Here is a 14,549-nt window from a genome sequence, read left to right on the forward strand (position 1 = left end):
TTTGACAAACAATATTAATTGAAGCCTGCTAATAACCCACTTGTCTTTTCCTTGTCTCTTCCTAAAAGGCATCTGAGCCGGGCGTGGTGGCTGATGCCTGTAATGCCAGCACTTTGGAAGGCCGAGGTGGGCGGATCACAAGGTCAGGAGTTCGAGACCACCTTGGCCAAAATGGTGAAACCCCATCTCTACTAAAAATACAAAAAATTAGCTGGGCGTGGTGGCGGGCACCTGTAATCCCAATGGTGAAACCCCGTCTCTACTAAAAATACAAAAAATTAGCTGGGCGTGGTGGCACGCACCTGTAATCCCAGCTACTCGGGAGGCTGAGGCAGGGGAATTGCTTGAACCTGGGAGGTGGAGGTTGCAGTGGGCTGAGACCACGCCACTGCACTCCAGCCTGGGTGACAGAGCGAGACTCCATCTCCCAAAAAAAAGGTTGTCTGTATGGTTCCTGATACTCAGGTGATGTTATGTGGTGGTTGTAGAGGAAGTAGATAAGGACAAGTTTGGATTCTGACTTTACAGAGTGCTAGGCTCTGGGTGCCTAGAGAACCCTCTGGGCAATGTTACTTTAAAATCATTCCAAAAACAACATCCTCTTCTTGAATATTCGGCTTCAATTGTAGTGTTTCATTTTGTCCTCCCCTAAGAGGGCATGAACCATTTGCTAGCCAGCACCGCCCCCTACTCCCCACCAACACCCTATTTAATCTACAGATCTTTCCTGCCTTCAGCTGTTTGACTTGGTGAAACAAGGGCAGCCTGTCTCACTCATGTAGAGGCTGCTTATGGCATGGGGCAAGAAGGAAACGTCACGTGTGGTGGCCTCTTGTCACTGCCATCCTACTGTCCCACCGTCCCTACCCTGCTACGCTACCTGGAAATGAAAAGAGTAGCTTCAGATCTCGGTTGTGCCATTTACCATGTAGCGTGGGCAAGTGGCCGTTTGCTTGTCTAGCCTCGGTGTTCTGTTAAAATGAGGCCAACGATACATCCTCTAGAGCCCACGCTGAGATGCTGTGGCTTCTATAGCTAATTTCCTCAAACTTCCCATAGTGATTGGCTGGGTTTTCTGCCAAACCCTCGCTCCGATTCCGTCCTTTTCTGGACTTGATTTACTTTTCTGGCCTTATGATATGCCCACTTTCTTGCCTCCCAGCCGGCCCCTGAACCAAAACTTCACTGAGCTTAATGAAGTGGTTGAAGCATTTTCCCTGAAAGCTCTTCTATTAAAATACACAACATTATTATGTGGATTTAGTAGTTAACATATCCTTGGTACAGAGGAAGGAAGATCTGACAGCATCCTTAAGTTCCTGGTCCTCCAAAGGTGTACAACACAAGATTTCAAAATTCTGCATTCTAATTTATTAAATGACTTAGGTTCCAAGTTCATGCCTCTTGAGAGCAGGTGATGGGCTTTAGAGTGAGCCAGGCTGCCACCTGCTGTCCTTTAGTGGTTCTGCTAAAAGCAGAAGAGGAATCGTTCTGACCTTCAAAGGCAAAGCTTATGAGAATATTCTGTTCTCCAAGGTAGAGGTTAGTTTATCAGAAATGGTTTTTCCTTCCAATGGTCTTGAAAGGGATTCCCTTTGGCCATGCAGAGATATGGGGCCCAGAGGAAGCAGACAAAACAAGGCCAGAAGCTGCTCCAGCTTCCTAAACTTGGCTTTTTAAGAGTTGATAAATTTGCCTGAAAGTGCTCTTCCTGTTTGGGTGGGGAAGATAACCCTTCCAAAAGATACCACTGGGTTATTGTCCTAGAGAGACTGCTGTTTGGTGTCTGTGAGTTGGTAGTTGGGGTCAAATGCAGTTGGAGGTCAGAATGTGCCTTAATGCCAAAGAATGAACGGCAGGTGGGCGGCCACAGCCTTGGCAGGAAGTGGCAGGGCGAGAGTTAGTGCTCACCCTGCTGTGCTCAGCATAGGTGGAGCCTCGTGACACATGGTTGGGACACTCAATGATGGCAGCCCAGGGGCTGGAAAGGGCTCCTTGCTGCTTTCTTAAGCCTGGTGGGCCTGTTGAACACCTTATTGTTCCTGGCATCTAAATTGTAATTTCTTTGTCCCCACCTCCATGAAACAAGGTAATGTAATGATCGCAGTTAGCATGTATTTATTTAGCGTTTACTATATGCCAGGCAGTTTCAAGCATGTTATGTGAATATATCACATTCAATCTTCACATACTCTTCCAATAATTTGGAGGCAATTTTCAACTCGGCTGCAGTTTCTATAACATAGGACTAATGATAGTACCCACTTTCAGGGGGCTGTTGTGAGGATGGAATGAGCTGAAACATGTTATTTATTTGGTACGTGTAAACCTTAGCTGTTCTAGCATAATTCTGCCACTTAAACTGGCTTCTCCGAGCTTCAGTGTCTTCTGCTGTAAGGGGGCATTAATACTGCCCTCACAGGGTTGTTGCAAGACATGATGGTAAGAGTGACATTCTGTAACCTGTAATGTAAGTGTGTTTTACAGAGTTGGCATTTGGCCTACTCTAGAGGCAAGTTAGGGCTATTTGCTGGTAGGAAACTTGTGAAGTGTGGAGGCTGAGGGTGATGGAGGAGTGGGGGAAGGGCCCCCAAAGCCCTGTATACTATCCATGTCCATCACTGGGGTTCGTTAAACGGAAAGATTTGAGGCCAGCCTCTCCCAAATTTCTCCATGGTTTTGCCCTTAATGTTGCTCTCATTGTGAAGACTGTTGTCGCCTGGGATCCAGGTCTTGGGGTTTGGTCGGGGGAGGAAGCTGCAGGGCCTTGGGACCCTGGGGGAGATGTGTGTGTGCTGGGGGTGAGTTCCCAGATAGAGCTTCCCTCCCAGTGGACCCTGCTGAGCAAGTTGGAATGTTCCCACAAGTTCCAACCCTAAGGAGTTCACTCCAGGGACAGAGTCAAGTAGATTCTTTTGTAAATCTTTGGCCAGAAAAGAGTACAACGACTGCTCTTTTTCACTATTTTACAGCTTTTTTTGCCGTCCCCTAAATGTACATCAATTTCCATGCAGCAATTGCATGTCTCGGCCTACTGGCTTTTCATAGATGCAAACTTTCCTTTAGGGCTTTGTAAAGAAGTTTTGGGAAGTTCTTCAATAGCAGCAGTTTGGGGACATCACATGTAGCCCTGTCAATATTTCCTGAATGGATTTCATTCCTTTCTCAGTCTTGACCATTCCCTTACCCAGCTCCCACCCCAACATAGTCAAAACCTTCTTGAGCAGCAGCTAGGAAGGTGAGCTGCCTCCCACCACGAGCCTCACTTTGGGGAATCTATGCTTTAGTTGCGGGATGTTCTTGCCTTAGCCTCATCTCCGCATTTGGCCTCATTCTGCTGCTTTTTCTCAGTACCCAGAAGTCCTTGGGTTCTACCAGACACCACTCCGACAGAAAGGGTCAGAAACAACTGACCCTTTCTTGGCTGGGTCTGGACTCTGGAGTACAGGAAGAACTAAATTATTTTGTCTTGGTCCAAGCTGAGCTCATGCTGGCTTCCCAAAGAGGAGACAGGACGGTTAGGTTAGAAGTATGCTCATATTGAGACCTAGGGCGGATGGCACCGGGCACCATGAAGCATCTTGAAAGTGGTGCCAGGTGATTGGTTTCTTGTTCCATCCAGCATTCTCCGGAGGCAGGGGCCACCAGCCCAGGATTGAGAGGAGCGTTGGCCTGGGGGCGACCCAACTGCAGTTAGCTGCATCCCATGTCAGTGCTGACTTTTTGGGATGGCCCTGGAAGGATCACCTTGCCAAAACACAGGTCAGGCTGGGTGGTGTCACCGCAGGAGTTGGGGCAGTAGCCCCCAGGCACACACAGGCAGCAGGAGTAGGGGCGGCGAGGCTGAGGTGTCCGAGGCGCCGCCGCAGTCCTGGGCATTCTCCTGTGAACGCAGAGCGGAGGTGAGAAGGCAGCACTCAGAGGAGGACCCTCGAAAAGGGAGGGGCTTCCACCATTCATGGGGGCCAAAATCCTGGGGAAAGGGGAGTTTTGGAAGGCAGGGGAAGCACTGCTACCTTTCTTAGGCCCCTACCTTTTGGGGGAAAAGCAAAGGCTGGTCCCTCAGCCTGGGAGGGGAGCACCAGCCTTCTCTGCTTGGCCCCAGGCTTGGAGTGGCTGCGGGGTCATCCTCTCAGAATGGCTTCAGGAAAGTCCTCAACTCTGGGAGCATCTCTGATGGGGATTATTGGTCCCAGCAGACCGGACTGTGTATGAAGCACCTGGCTCAGGGCCTGACACCTGGGTCTCGGTTCTGGATCCGTACCAGCCACTATGACTATTGTCCACATGACAGCCTCCTCACATTGCTCAGATCATTCGGAACTAAGTGTAGCGGGAATGAGGACAAGATGGGAAAACTGCATTCGAATTCACCTAGGGCCCAAGCCCTAGGAAGCGTGACTCTTTGTTAAAGCACCTTGGGATCCCGGTTGAGTTCGTATTTTAATGACACAGGGGATCTGCTGTGTTTTCACACCACCATGTCAACAAATGTGAAGGGATTTTCCCACCCCACTCTCTGGACAGCAACTGGGTGTCTGTCCTGAAACTCAATTCAAGTCTGAGACTCTCAAGAGTTAGCATTAGATCCTGCAAGTTACAGGGCTCAGTCCCACAAGGTGGCTGTCACTTCAGATGCCAATCGCAAGCCCCAGGTCTCCTGTCCTTCTGACAGACTGGCTGTAAATCTGGGGTTCCCATGAGCCTGTCTCTGGCTCTGTGATTTGTTAGCGTGGCTCACTAAACTCAGGAAGGTGCTTCCCTCACCTTTACCAGTTTATTATAAAGGACGCAGCTCAGGCAGCCGAGTGGAAGACACACATAGGCCAAGGCACGGGGTGCGCAGAGCTCCCACACCCTTTCACCAACTCGGACACTCTCCAAACACAATGGTTCAGGGATTTTATGGAGGCTTCATTACGATCATTGATTAAATCTTTGGCCATTGGTGATCAACTCAATCTCCAGCCCCCTTCCTTTCCCAGAAGCCAGGGGCTTGGAGCCAAAATTCCCAACCCTCTAATCCTGCCTTGGTGTTTCCTGTGGCCAGCGCTCGTCCTGTCTAGGGCCCCCAGCCACCAGTCATCTAATTAGCATACAAAGATACCTCTATCATTCCAAGGGTCTTAGAGGCACCTGTGAAGGAACCAGGGACTAAGACCAAAAGGTGCGCCTATCACCCTAACCATTCAGGAAATAAGGGTTTTAGGAGCTTGCCAGGAATCAAAGACTAAAGATCTGTTTCTTATTATATCACAGTGTCACAGGGCATAAACGCGAATGTTTCCCCGGAAAAGCACAGGCACAGGTGTGTTCATTGGCATCCATATATGCTCCTGTCTTCAGGGGCACAGACCCAGGCACAGAGGGCTTGGGGATGAAGATCCAGCCCACCCTCGATCCGCCTCGACCCGCACCTCTGGATGGAAGGCGTGGCAGGAGTCTGGTCGCCGGCGGAGCTTCTGGGAGCGCATCCGGTCACATTTGACAGAGGCATTATGTGCAGAAGCCACTGTTAAGGTCAATATCTCAGGACCAGAGCCCATTCTGCAGACTGGAACAAGGTCTGGAAGAACCTGCTCTGGTGCCACCAGTTGCCCTGCAAGCAGCTTTAGGGTCAGCAGGCAGCACCGGGGCCCAGGGAAGGGTTAGAGAACAAATAACGGAGCCCTGTGGAGGACAGACGGGTGGTGAAGGAGGCTGGCCCCGCTGCTCAAAATCTGAGCCCTACAGACACCTCCTACAGCCCCCGCCCCCACCGCACACATCCACGAGCATTGCAGGATATATTTGACTTCTGTCGCCTCCTGCAGCACTGGTGGGAAGATGCTGCAGTCACAGGTGGGGTCTGTCACCAGGAGGAGGAGGTTACTGTTGGGAATCTGCTGCACCACAAATACCCTGCGGCAAAGAAAGGGAGTCGAGGATGGCTCCGTGGCGACCACGAGAAGGGCTTCTAGGGAAGGAACTTCTGGAGACTTTAGTGTGGAGTTAGGGTGGCAGGGAAGCCCGGAACCATGAGGCAGGGCGGGTCAGGGCAGCTAAGGGAACGGGCCTGGCAGATGGCTCAGTCCTACTGGCTTTCCTCACAAGCCTTTGCTGCTGCATTTCCTTTCCTAGCAGACTGGAGAAAGTGAGGAAGTCCAAACTGGGCCGCTTTGGAGAGTGCAGAGTTGTTATTAATATATGCAGGGACGACAGGCGTAAATCCAGACCGTCCAGAGCACGGGCGAGGCAACACTTGCTCTGGGTGAGGGTGGTGGCGGCAGGCCTGGGCGAAGCGGCAGCGCTGGAGCTCGGCCACCAGGTGGCGCAGTGGTCCCGCGCTCGGCCAGGCCGCCCTGCGAGGAGTGGCGCGGAGTGGGGCGGAGCCCGCCCACCAGGCCCACGGCCTTCCCAGCAGTCCCAGCGGCCGCCTACCGAGCGCCTCCCCGGGGACGGGTGGTCTCACACACCCACGTGTGCACACCACGGCCATGTATACTCCTAGCCTTCACAGCTCTATATGAGGCTGGTGTTGTGCCCATTTTGTAGATGAGAAAATGGAGACTGGAGGAGGCGAAGTCACTTGCCCACGGTCATGAGCCGGGGAGAGCAGAGCCAGTTTTAAACTCAGGAGTGTCTACTCTGAAGCCCTCGCGTCACTCCAGAGACTGCGGGCTCTGTCCTCCCACCGAGGCATTGAGACAAGTGCACAGGGAACGCTAATCTCAACCCTCAACCCTGCACATAACCCGGGTGAAACCCGCGCAGCACGACGCGCAGGGACGGGGAGAAGGGAGCCCCCGATGCCAGCGCCGCAGGTGCCGCACTGTTAATGGTGTGCCACGGGCCTGGGGGTCTAGGGACCGCCTGGCGAGCGGCACGTCAGGCTGAGGCGACCCTCGAGGAGGCTGCTGCATTCCCAGCGTGGGGGTCCTCCGGGGCTCGGGTGCGGGGACTCAGCAGGAGAGACCCGTCCGGCCTCCCCGCCTCCCTGGGGCCAGGGCGGGTTGCAACTAGCGGCTTCCACACAGCAGGAAGCCGGACAGAGCTGCTGCCCACGGGGCTCCCAGCGACCCGAGGACGTCGCACACTTTCGGGCTTCTCTTCTCACACCTCCCTCTGCCTTCCAAGTTCTCCCCGTGCAGCTCAGCCGCGGGCACTGGCACCACCCTGGGCACCGCCTGAGCAGGGGTGGGGGAGACCCGCTGAAGGGCCCACTCGCCCAGAGACGCCGTGGGGTCACGGCTGCGGCCTTGGTGGGGTGGGCTCTGTCAGGCCTCTGAGCCCAAGCCATCGCATCCCCTGTGACTTGCACATATACGCCCAGATGGCCTGAAGTAACTGAAGAATCACAAAAGAAGTAAAAAGGCCCTGCCCTGCCTTAACTGATGACATTCCACCATTGTGATTTGTTCCTGCCCCACCTTAACTGAGTGATTAACCCTGTGAATTTCCTTCTCCTGACTCAGAAGCTCCCCCACTGAGCACCTTGTGACCCCCCGCCCCTGCCCACCAGAGAACAACCCCCTTTGACTGTAATTTTCCTTTACCTTCCCAAATCCTATAAAACGGCCCCACCCCTATCTGCCTTCACTGACTCTCTTTTCGGACTCAGCCCGCCTGCACCCAGGTGAAATAAACAGCCTTGTTGCTCACACAAAGCCTGTTTGGTGGTCTCTTCACATGGACGCGCATGAAATTTGGTGCCATGTCTCGGATCGGGGGACCTCCCTTGGGAGATCAATCCTCCATCCTCCTGCTCTTTGCTCAGTGAGAAAGATCCATCTATGACCTCAGGTCCTCAGACCGACCAGCCCAAGAAATATCTCACCAATTTCAAATCCGGTAAGCGGCCTCTTTTTACTCTCTTCTCCAACTTCCCTCACTATCCCTCAACCTCTTTCTCCTTTCAATCTTGGCGCTACACTTCAATCTCTCCTTTCTCTTAATTTCAATTCCTTTCATTTTCTGGTAGAGACAAAGGAGACACGTTTTATCCATGGACCCAAAACTCCGGCGCCGGTCAGAGACTGGGAAGGCAGCCTTCCCTTGGTGTTTAATCATTGCAGGGACGCCTCTCTGATTATTCACCCACGTTTCAAAGGTGTCAGAACACGCAGAGACGCCTGCCTTGGTACTTCACCCTTAGCGGCAAGTCCCGCTTTTCTGGGGGAGGGGCAAGTACCCCAAACCCTTCTCTCTGTTTCTCTACCCCTTCTCTGCTTTTCTGGGGGAGGGGCAAGTACCCCCAACCCCTTCTCCTTCACCCTTAGTGGCAAGTCCCGCTTTTCTGGGGGAGGGGCAAGTACCCCTCAACCCCTTCTCCTTCACCCTTAGCGGCAAGTCCTGCTTTTCTGGGGGAGGGGCAAGTACCCCTCAACCCCTTCTCCTTCACCCTTAGCGGCAAGTCCCGCTTTTCTAGGGGGCAAGAACCCCCAATCCCTTATTTCCGCACCCCGACCTCTTATCTTTGTGCCCCAATCCCTTATTTCCACACCCCAACCTCTTATCTCTGTGCCCCAATCACTTATTTCCGTGCCCCAACCCTTTCTCTGCTTTTCTGGAGGGCAAGAAACCCCCACCCCTTCTCCGTGTCTCTACTCTTTTCTCTGGGCTTGCCTCCTTCACTATGGGCAAGCTTCCACCTTCCATTCCTCCTTCTCCCTTAGCCTGTGTCCTTAAGAACTTTAAAACCTCTTCAACTTTCATCTGACCTAAAATCTAAGTGTCTTATTTTCTTCTGCAATGCCGCTTGACCCCAATACAAACTCGACAGTAGTTCCAAATAGCCGGAAAACGCCACTTTCAATTTTTCCATCCTACAAGATCTAAATAATTCTTGTTGTAAAATGGGCAAATGGTCTGAGGTGCCTGACGTCCAGGCATTCTTTTACACATCAGTCCCTTCCTAGTCTCTGTGCCCAGTGCAACTCGTCCCAAATCTTCCTTCTTTCCCTCCCACCTGTCCCCTCAGTCCCAACCCCAAGCGTCACTGAGTCTTTTTAATCTTCCTTTTCTACAGACCCATCTGACCTCTCCCCTCCTCGCCAGGCCGAGCTAGGTCCTAATTCTTCCTCAGCCTCCGCTCCTCCACCCTATAATCCTTTTATCACCTCCCCTCCTCACACCTGGTCCGGCTTACAGTTTCCTTCTGTGACTAGCCCTCCCCCTCCTGCCCAGCAATTTCCTCTTAAAAAGGTGGCTGGAGCTAAAGGAATAGTCAAGGCTAATGCTCCTTTTTCTTTATCCCAAATCAGAAGCGTTTAGGCTCTTTTTCATCAAATATAAAAACCCAGCCCAGTTCAAGGCTCGTTCAGCAGTAACCCTGAGATGCTTTACAGCCCTAGACCCTAAAAGGTCAAAAGGCCATCTTATTCTCAATATACATTTTATTACCCAATCTGCTCCTGACATTAAATAAAACTCCAAAAATTGGAATCTGGCCCTCAAACCCCACAACAGGACTTAATTAACCTCACCTTCAAGGTGTACAATAAAAAAAAAAAGTTGCAATTCCTTGCCTCCACTGTGAGACAAACCCCAGCCACATCTCCAGCACACAAGAACTTCCAAACGCCTGAACCGCAGCAGCCAGGCACTCCTCCAGAACCTCCTCCCCCAGGAGCTTGCTACGAGTGCCAGAAATCTGACCACCAGGCCAAGGAATGCCTGCAGCCCGGGATTCCTCCTAAGCTGTGTCCCATCTGTGCGGGACCCCACTGGAAATCGGACTGTCCAACTCACCTGGCAGCCACTCCGAGAGCCGCTGGAACTCTGGCCCAAGGCTCTCTGACTAACTCCTTCTCAGCTTAGCGGCTGAAGACTGACGCTGCCCGATCACCTCGAAAGCCCCGTAGACCATCACAGATGCTGAGCTTCGAGTAACTCTCACAGTGGAAGGTAAGTCCGTCCCCTTAATCAATATGGAGGCTACCCACTCCACATTACCTTCTCTTCAAGGGCCTGTTTCCCTTGCCTACGTAACTGTTGTAGGTATTGACAGCCAGGCTTCTATACCCTCTTAAAACTCCCCAACTCTGGTGCCCACTTAGACAATACTCTTTTAAGCACTCCTTTTAGTTATCCCCACCTGCCCAGTTCCCTTATTAGGCTGAGACACTTTAACTAAATTATCTGCTTCCCTGACTATTCCTGGACTACAGCTACATCTCATTGCCGCCCTTCTTCCCAATCCGAAGCCTCCTTTGTGTCCTCCTCTTGTATCCCCCCACCTTAACCCACAAGTACAAGATACCTCTACTCCCTCCTTGAAGACTGATCATGCACCCCTTACCATCTCATTAAAACCTAATCACCCTTACCCCGCTCAATGTCAAGATCCCATCCCACAGCATGCTTTAAAAGGATTAAAGCCTGTTATCACTCGCCTGCTACAGCGTGGGCTTTTAAAGCCTTTAAACTCTCCTTAGCATTCCCCCATTTTACCCGTCCTAAAACGCTTACAAGTTAGTTCAGAATCTGCGCCTTATCAACCAAATTGTTTTGCCTATCCACCCCGTGGTGCCAAACCCATATACTCTCCTATCCTCAATACCTCCCTCCACAACCCATTATTCTGTTCTGGATCTCAAACATGCTTTCTTTACTATTCCTTTGCACCCTTCATCCCAGCCTCTCTTTGCTTTCACTTAGACTGACCCTGACACCCATCAGGCTCAGCAAATTACCTGGGCTGTACTGCCGCGAGGCTTCACAGACAGCCCCCATTACTTCAGTCAAGCCCAAATTTCATCCTCATCTGTTACCTATCTCGTCATAATTCTCGTAAAAACACACATGCTCTCCCTGATGATCGTGTCCGATTAATCTCCCAAACCTCAATCCCTTACAAAACAACAACTCCTTTCCTTCCTAGGCATGGTTAGTGCGGTCAGAATTCTTACACAAGAGCCAGGACCGCACCCTGTAGCCTTTCTGTCCAAACAACTTGACCTTACTGTTTTAGCCTAGCCCTCATGTCTGCGTGCAGCGGCTGCCGCTGCTTTAATACTTTTAGAGGCCCTCAAAATCACAAACTATGCTCAACTCACTCTCTACATTTCTCATAACTTCCAAAATCTATTTTCTTCCTCATACCTGATGCATATACTTTCTGCTCCCTGGCTCCTTCAGCTGTACTCACTCTTCATTAAGTCCCACAATCACCATTGTTCCTGGCCCAGACTTCAATCCAGCCTCCCACATTATTCCTGATACCACACCTGACCCTCATGACTGCATCTCTCTGATCCACCTGATGTTCATCCCATTTCCCCACATTTCCTTCTTCCCTGTTTCTCACCCTGATCATGCTTGATTTATTGATGGCAGTTCCACCAGGCCTAATCGCCACACACCAGCAAAGGCAGGCTATGCTATAGTACAAGCCACTAGCCCACCTCTTAGAACCTCTCATTTTCTTTCCATCGTGGAAATCTATCCTCAAGGAAATAACTTCTCAGTGTTCCATCTGCTATTCTACTATTACTCAGGGATTATTCAGGCCCCCTCCCTTCCCTACACATCAAGCTTGAGGATTTGCGCCCACCCAGGACCGGCAAATTAGCTTTACTCAACATGCCCCATCAGGAAACTAAAATACCTCTTAGTCTAGGTAGACACTTTCACTGGATAGGTACAGGCCTTTCCTACAGGGTCTGAGAAGGCCACCGCAGTCATTTCTTCCCTTCTGTCAGACATAATTCCTCAGTTTAGCCTTCCCACCTCTATACAGTCTGATAACAGACCAGCCTTTATTAGTTAAATCAGCCAAGCATTTTTTCAGGCTCTTAGTATTCAGTGACAGACTAATGGTCTATTAAAAACACACCTCACCAAGCTCAGCCACCAACTTAAAAAGGACTGGACAATACTTTTACCACTTTCCCTTCTCAGAAGTCAGACCTGTCCTCAGAATGCCACAAGGTACAGCCCATTTAAGCTCCTGTATAGACGCTCCTTTTTATTAGGCCCCAGTCTCATTCCAGACACCAGACCAACTTAGACTGTGCCCCAAAAAACTTGTCATCCCTACTATTTTCTGTCTAGTCATACCCCTATTCTCCGTTCTCAACTACTCATATGTGCCCTGCTCTTGTTTACACTGCTGGTTTACACTGTTTCTCCAAGCCATCACAGCTGATATCTCCTGGTGCTATCCCCAAACTGCCACTCTTAACTCCTGAAGTAAATAAATAATCTTTGCTGGCAGGACTATGCCGAATCTCCTTAGGCACCCTAATCAGATGTCCTAGGTCCTCCCAATTCTTAGACCTTTTCCATTTAGTTTTTCAATTCATACAAAACCGTATCCAGGCCATCACCAATAAATCTACACGACAAATGTTTTTTCTAACAACCCCACAATATCACCCCTTACCACAAAATCTTCCTTCAGCTTAATCTCTCCCACTCTAGGTTCCCAGGCTGCCCCTAAGCCCGCTTGAAGCAGCCCTGAGAAACATCGCCCATTCTCTCTCCATACCACCCCCCAAAAATTTTCGCTGCCCCAACACTTCAACACTATTTTGTTTTATTTTTCTTATTAATATAAGAAGGCAGGAATGTCAGGCCTCTGAACCCAAGCCAAGCCATCGCATCCCCTGTGACTTGCACATATACGCCCAGATGGCCTGAAGTAACTGAAGAATCACAAAAGAAGTAAAAAGGCCCTGCCCTGCCTTAACTGATGACATTCCACCATTGTGATTTGTTCCTGCCCCACCTTAACTGAGTGATTAACCCTGTGAATTTCCTTCTCCTGACTCAGAAGCTCCCCCACTGAGCACCTTGTGACCCCCCACCCCTGCCCACCAGAGAACAACCCCCTTTGACTGTAATTTTCCTTTACCTTCCCAAATCCTATAAAACGGCCCCACCCCTATCTGCCTTCACTGACTCTCTTTTCGGACTCAGCCCGCCTGCACCCAGGTGAAATAAACAGCCTTGTTGCTCACACAAAGCCTGTTTGGTGGTCTCTTCACATGGACGCGCACGAAAGGCTCGACACACAGGGTCTGGCCTCGGGACCACCTCTCCCCACTCCCGGCTGTCCCGGTCCCCAGCCGTCCTGCCCGCCTCAGATCTTCCGCCTCCTGCGTGTTTCCTCCCCTAAGGACGGGCGGGGAAGACCCTGGGAGCGTGGGCTTTGCACTTAGAAGCATCTCCCGCCTCCGGGCTGTGGAGCCGGCTCCCTGGGGGTTCCGCGGCCCTGCCTAGACTTCCGTCTTGCCGAGGGCAGGAGGAGTGTGGCGGGACGGTCAGCGCCGCCCTGGGGTCTTACTTCTGGCAGGGCCCGCACTCGATGATCCCGTTGGCCTCCTGGATGGCCGGCTGGTACACGAACACGGGGTACTCCGTGTCGCAGGGCTGCAGCTGGTCCTGCTTCTTGTGTTTGTGGGCTGCAGGCAGACAGAGAAAGGACATCATGCCACTGAAGGGGCCTCTGGCCTGGGGTGACCTCGCCTCAGCACTCCCAGGGCCAGAGTTCACCCCAGTCCATCTGCAGATGGTCCCTCCTCAGGCAGTTCTCAGGACACGTGTGGGAGGAGCCAGTGGGGGTGAAGGGAGGGAAGACACACGGAGTCTCTGAAGAGAGTGGCTTCACACGGGGAGCACCGCAGGGGCCCTGTGCCTCGGTGGAGGGAAAGCGCTTCCTCTCTGGGAGCCTGGCCCTCACTGTGAGCTGGGGGCAGTGCACCATCTCCAGGGCTCCTTCCAGCACTCAGATCCCGGGGGAGGGTCTGAGGGGGAGCAGAGGCACTAGGGGCACCAAGGGGTGGCTTGGGGGTACTTAGGCCCACCACCCCTCCCTTCACTGTGGACAGACCCAGTGCAGTTCCTGGGCAATCCTGCCCTCCTCTCCCGCATAGCCAGGCCCACGCTCCACCCATTGGGCCTGAGCGCCTGGGGTGGGGGCAGCCGGGCAGGTGGGCTCCAGGCCTGGGGCTGCGGAAGCCCAGAAGGCACAGCCACCCGGCGCGGGACTCTTTGGGGGCTGTGCGATTTGCCCTAGCTCCCTGGGACAAGGACAGTGGACTCAACCAAAGGTGGAGGTGAGTGCCTCAGCCCCGCTCTGTGGGACCCAAGTCCGTTCCCTCCCGGAGCCTCCTGAGGTGGGCACATGGCAGAGCAGGGCCCTGCCGCACAGGCTCTCTGCGTGGCACTTCTGTTCTCAGGGCCTGGCTGTAGCCCCCAGGTATAGACCTAGAGGTAGGGGGCACAGGTGTGAGCTACCTTCCCAGGCTCATGCAGAGTCCTACAGGAGAGCATGGGTCTCCTCAACTTCCAAACCCAGAAACTTCCAGCCAGAGCTCGAAACCCAGAGGGGACACTAGCTGGCATGCAGAAAACCGTCACTGAGAGGAGCAAGCCCACAGCAGCCAGGGCTGTGAGTTTTGTCCCCAGGGCTGGGCACAGAAGCCTGCCTGACAACGGCAGGGTTGAGTGGCATCCCCAGGGTCATGCAGTGGAAGGGGCTGCAGCACCTACACCCCGGCCTGGGACTCCAAGTCCAGTGCTCCTTCACTGAGGACACTGACACTTGCGCAGGCCAGGCCAGGCCT

The 14,549-nt window shown here is 52.4% G+C and overlaps 1 protein-coding gene across 1 annotated transcript in view; it reads right to left on the minus strand.

Moving 5' to 3' along the window:
- Positions 1-1,030: 1,030 nt before the first annotated feature.
- Positions 1,031-14,549, minus strand: part of CACNA2D4 (calcium voltage-gated channel auxiliary subunit alpha2delta 4) — a 140,181-nt gene continuing 126,662 nt past the window's right edge. The window contains exons 38-41 of the mRNA XM_054527860.2: positions 13,268-13,385; positions 5,789-5,901; positions 5,418-5,500; positions 1,031-3,883 (exon numbers count right to left, since the gene is read on the minus strand). Coding sequence (XP_054383835.1) covers positions 3,779-3,883; positions 5,418-5,500; positions 5,789-5,901; positions 13,268-13,385 — 419 coding nt within the window. The 3' untranslated portion in view covers positions 1,031-3,778. The remainder of the gene's footprint in view (positions 3,884-5,417; positions 5,501-5,788; positions 5,902-13,267; positions 13,386-14,549) is intronic.

This window comes from Pongo abelii, chromosome 10 (assembly GCF_028885655.2).
Source record: "Pongo abelii isolate AG06213 chromosome 10, NHGRI_mPonAbe1-v2.0_pri, whole genome shotgun sequence".
NCBI classification, from domain to species: Eukaryota; Metazoa; Chordata; class Mammalia; order Primates; family Hominidae; genus Pongo; species Pongo abelii.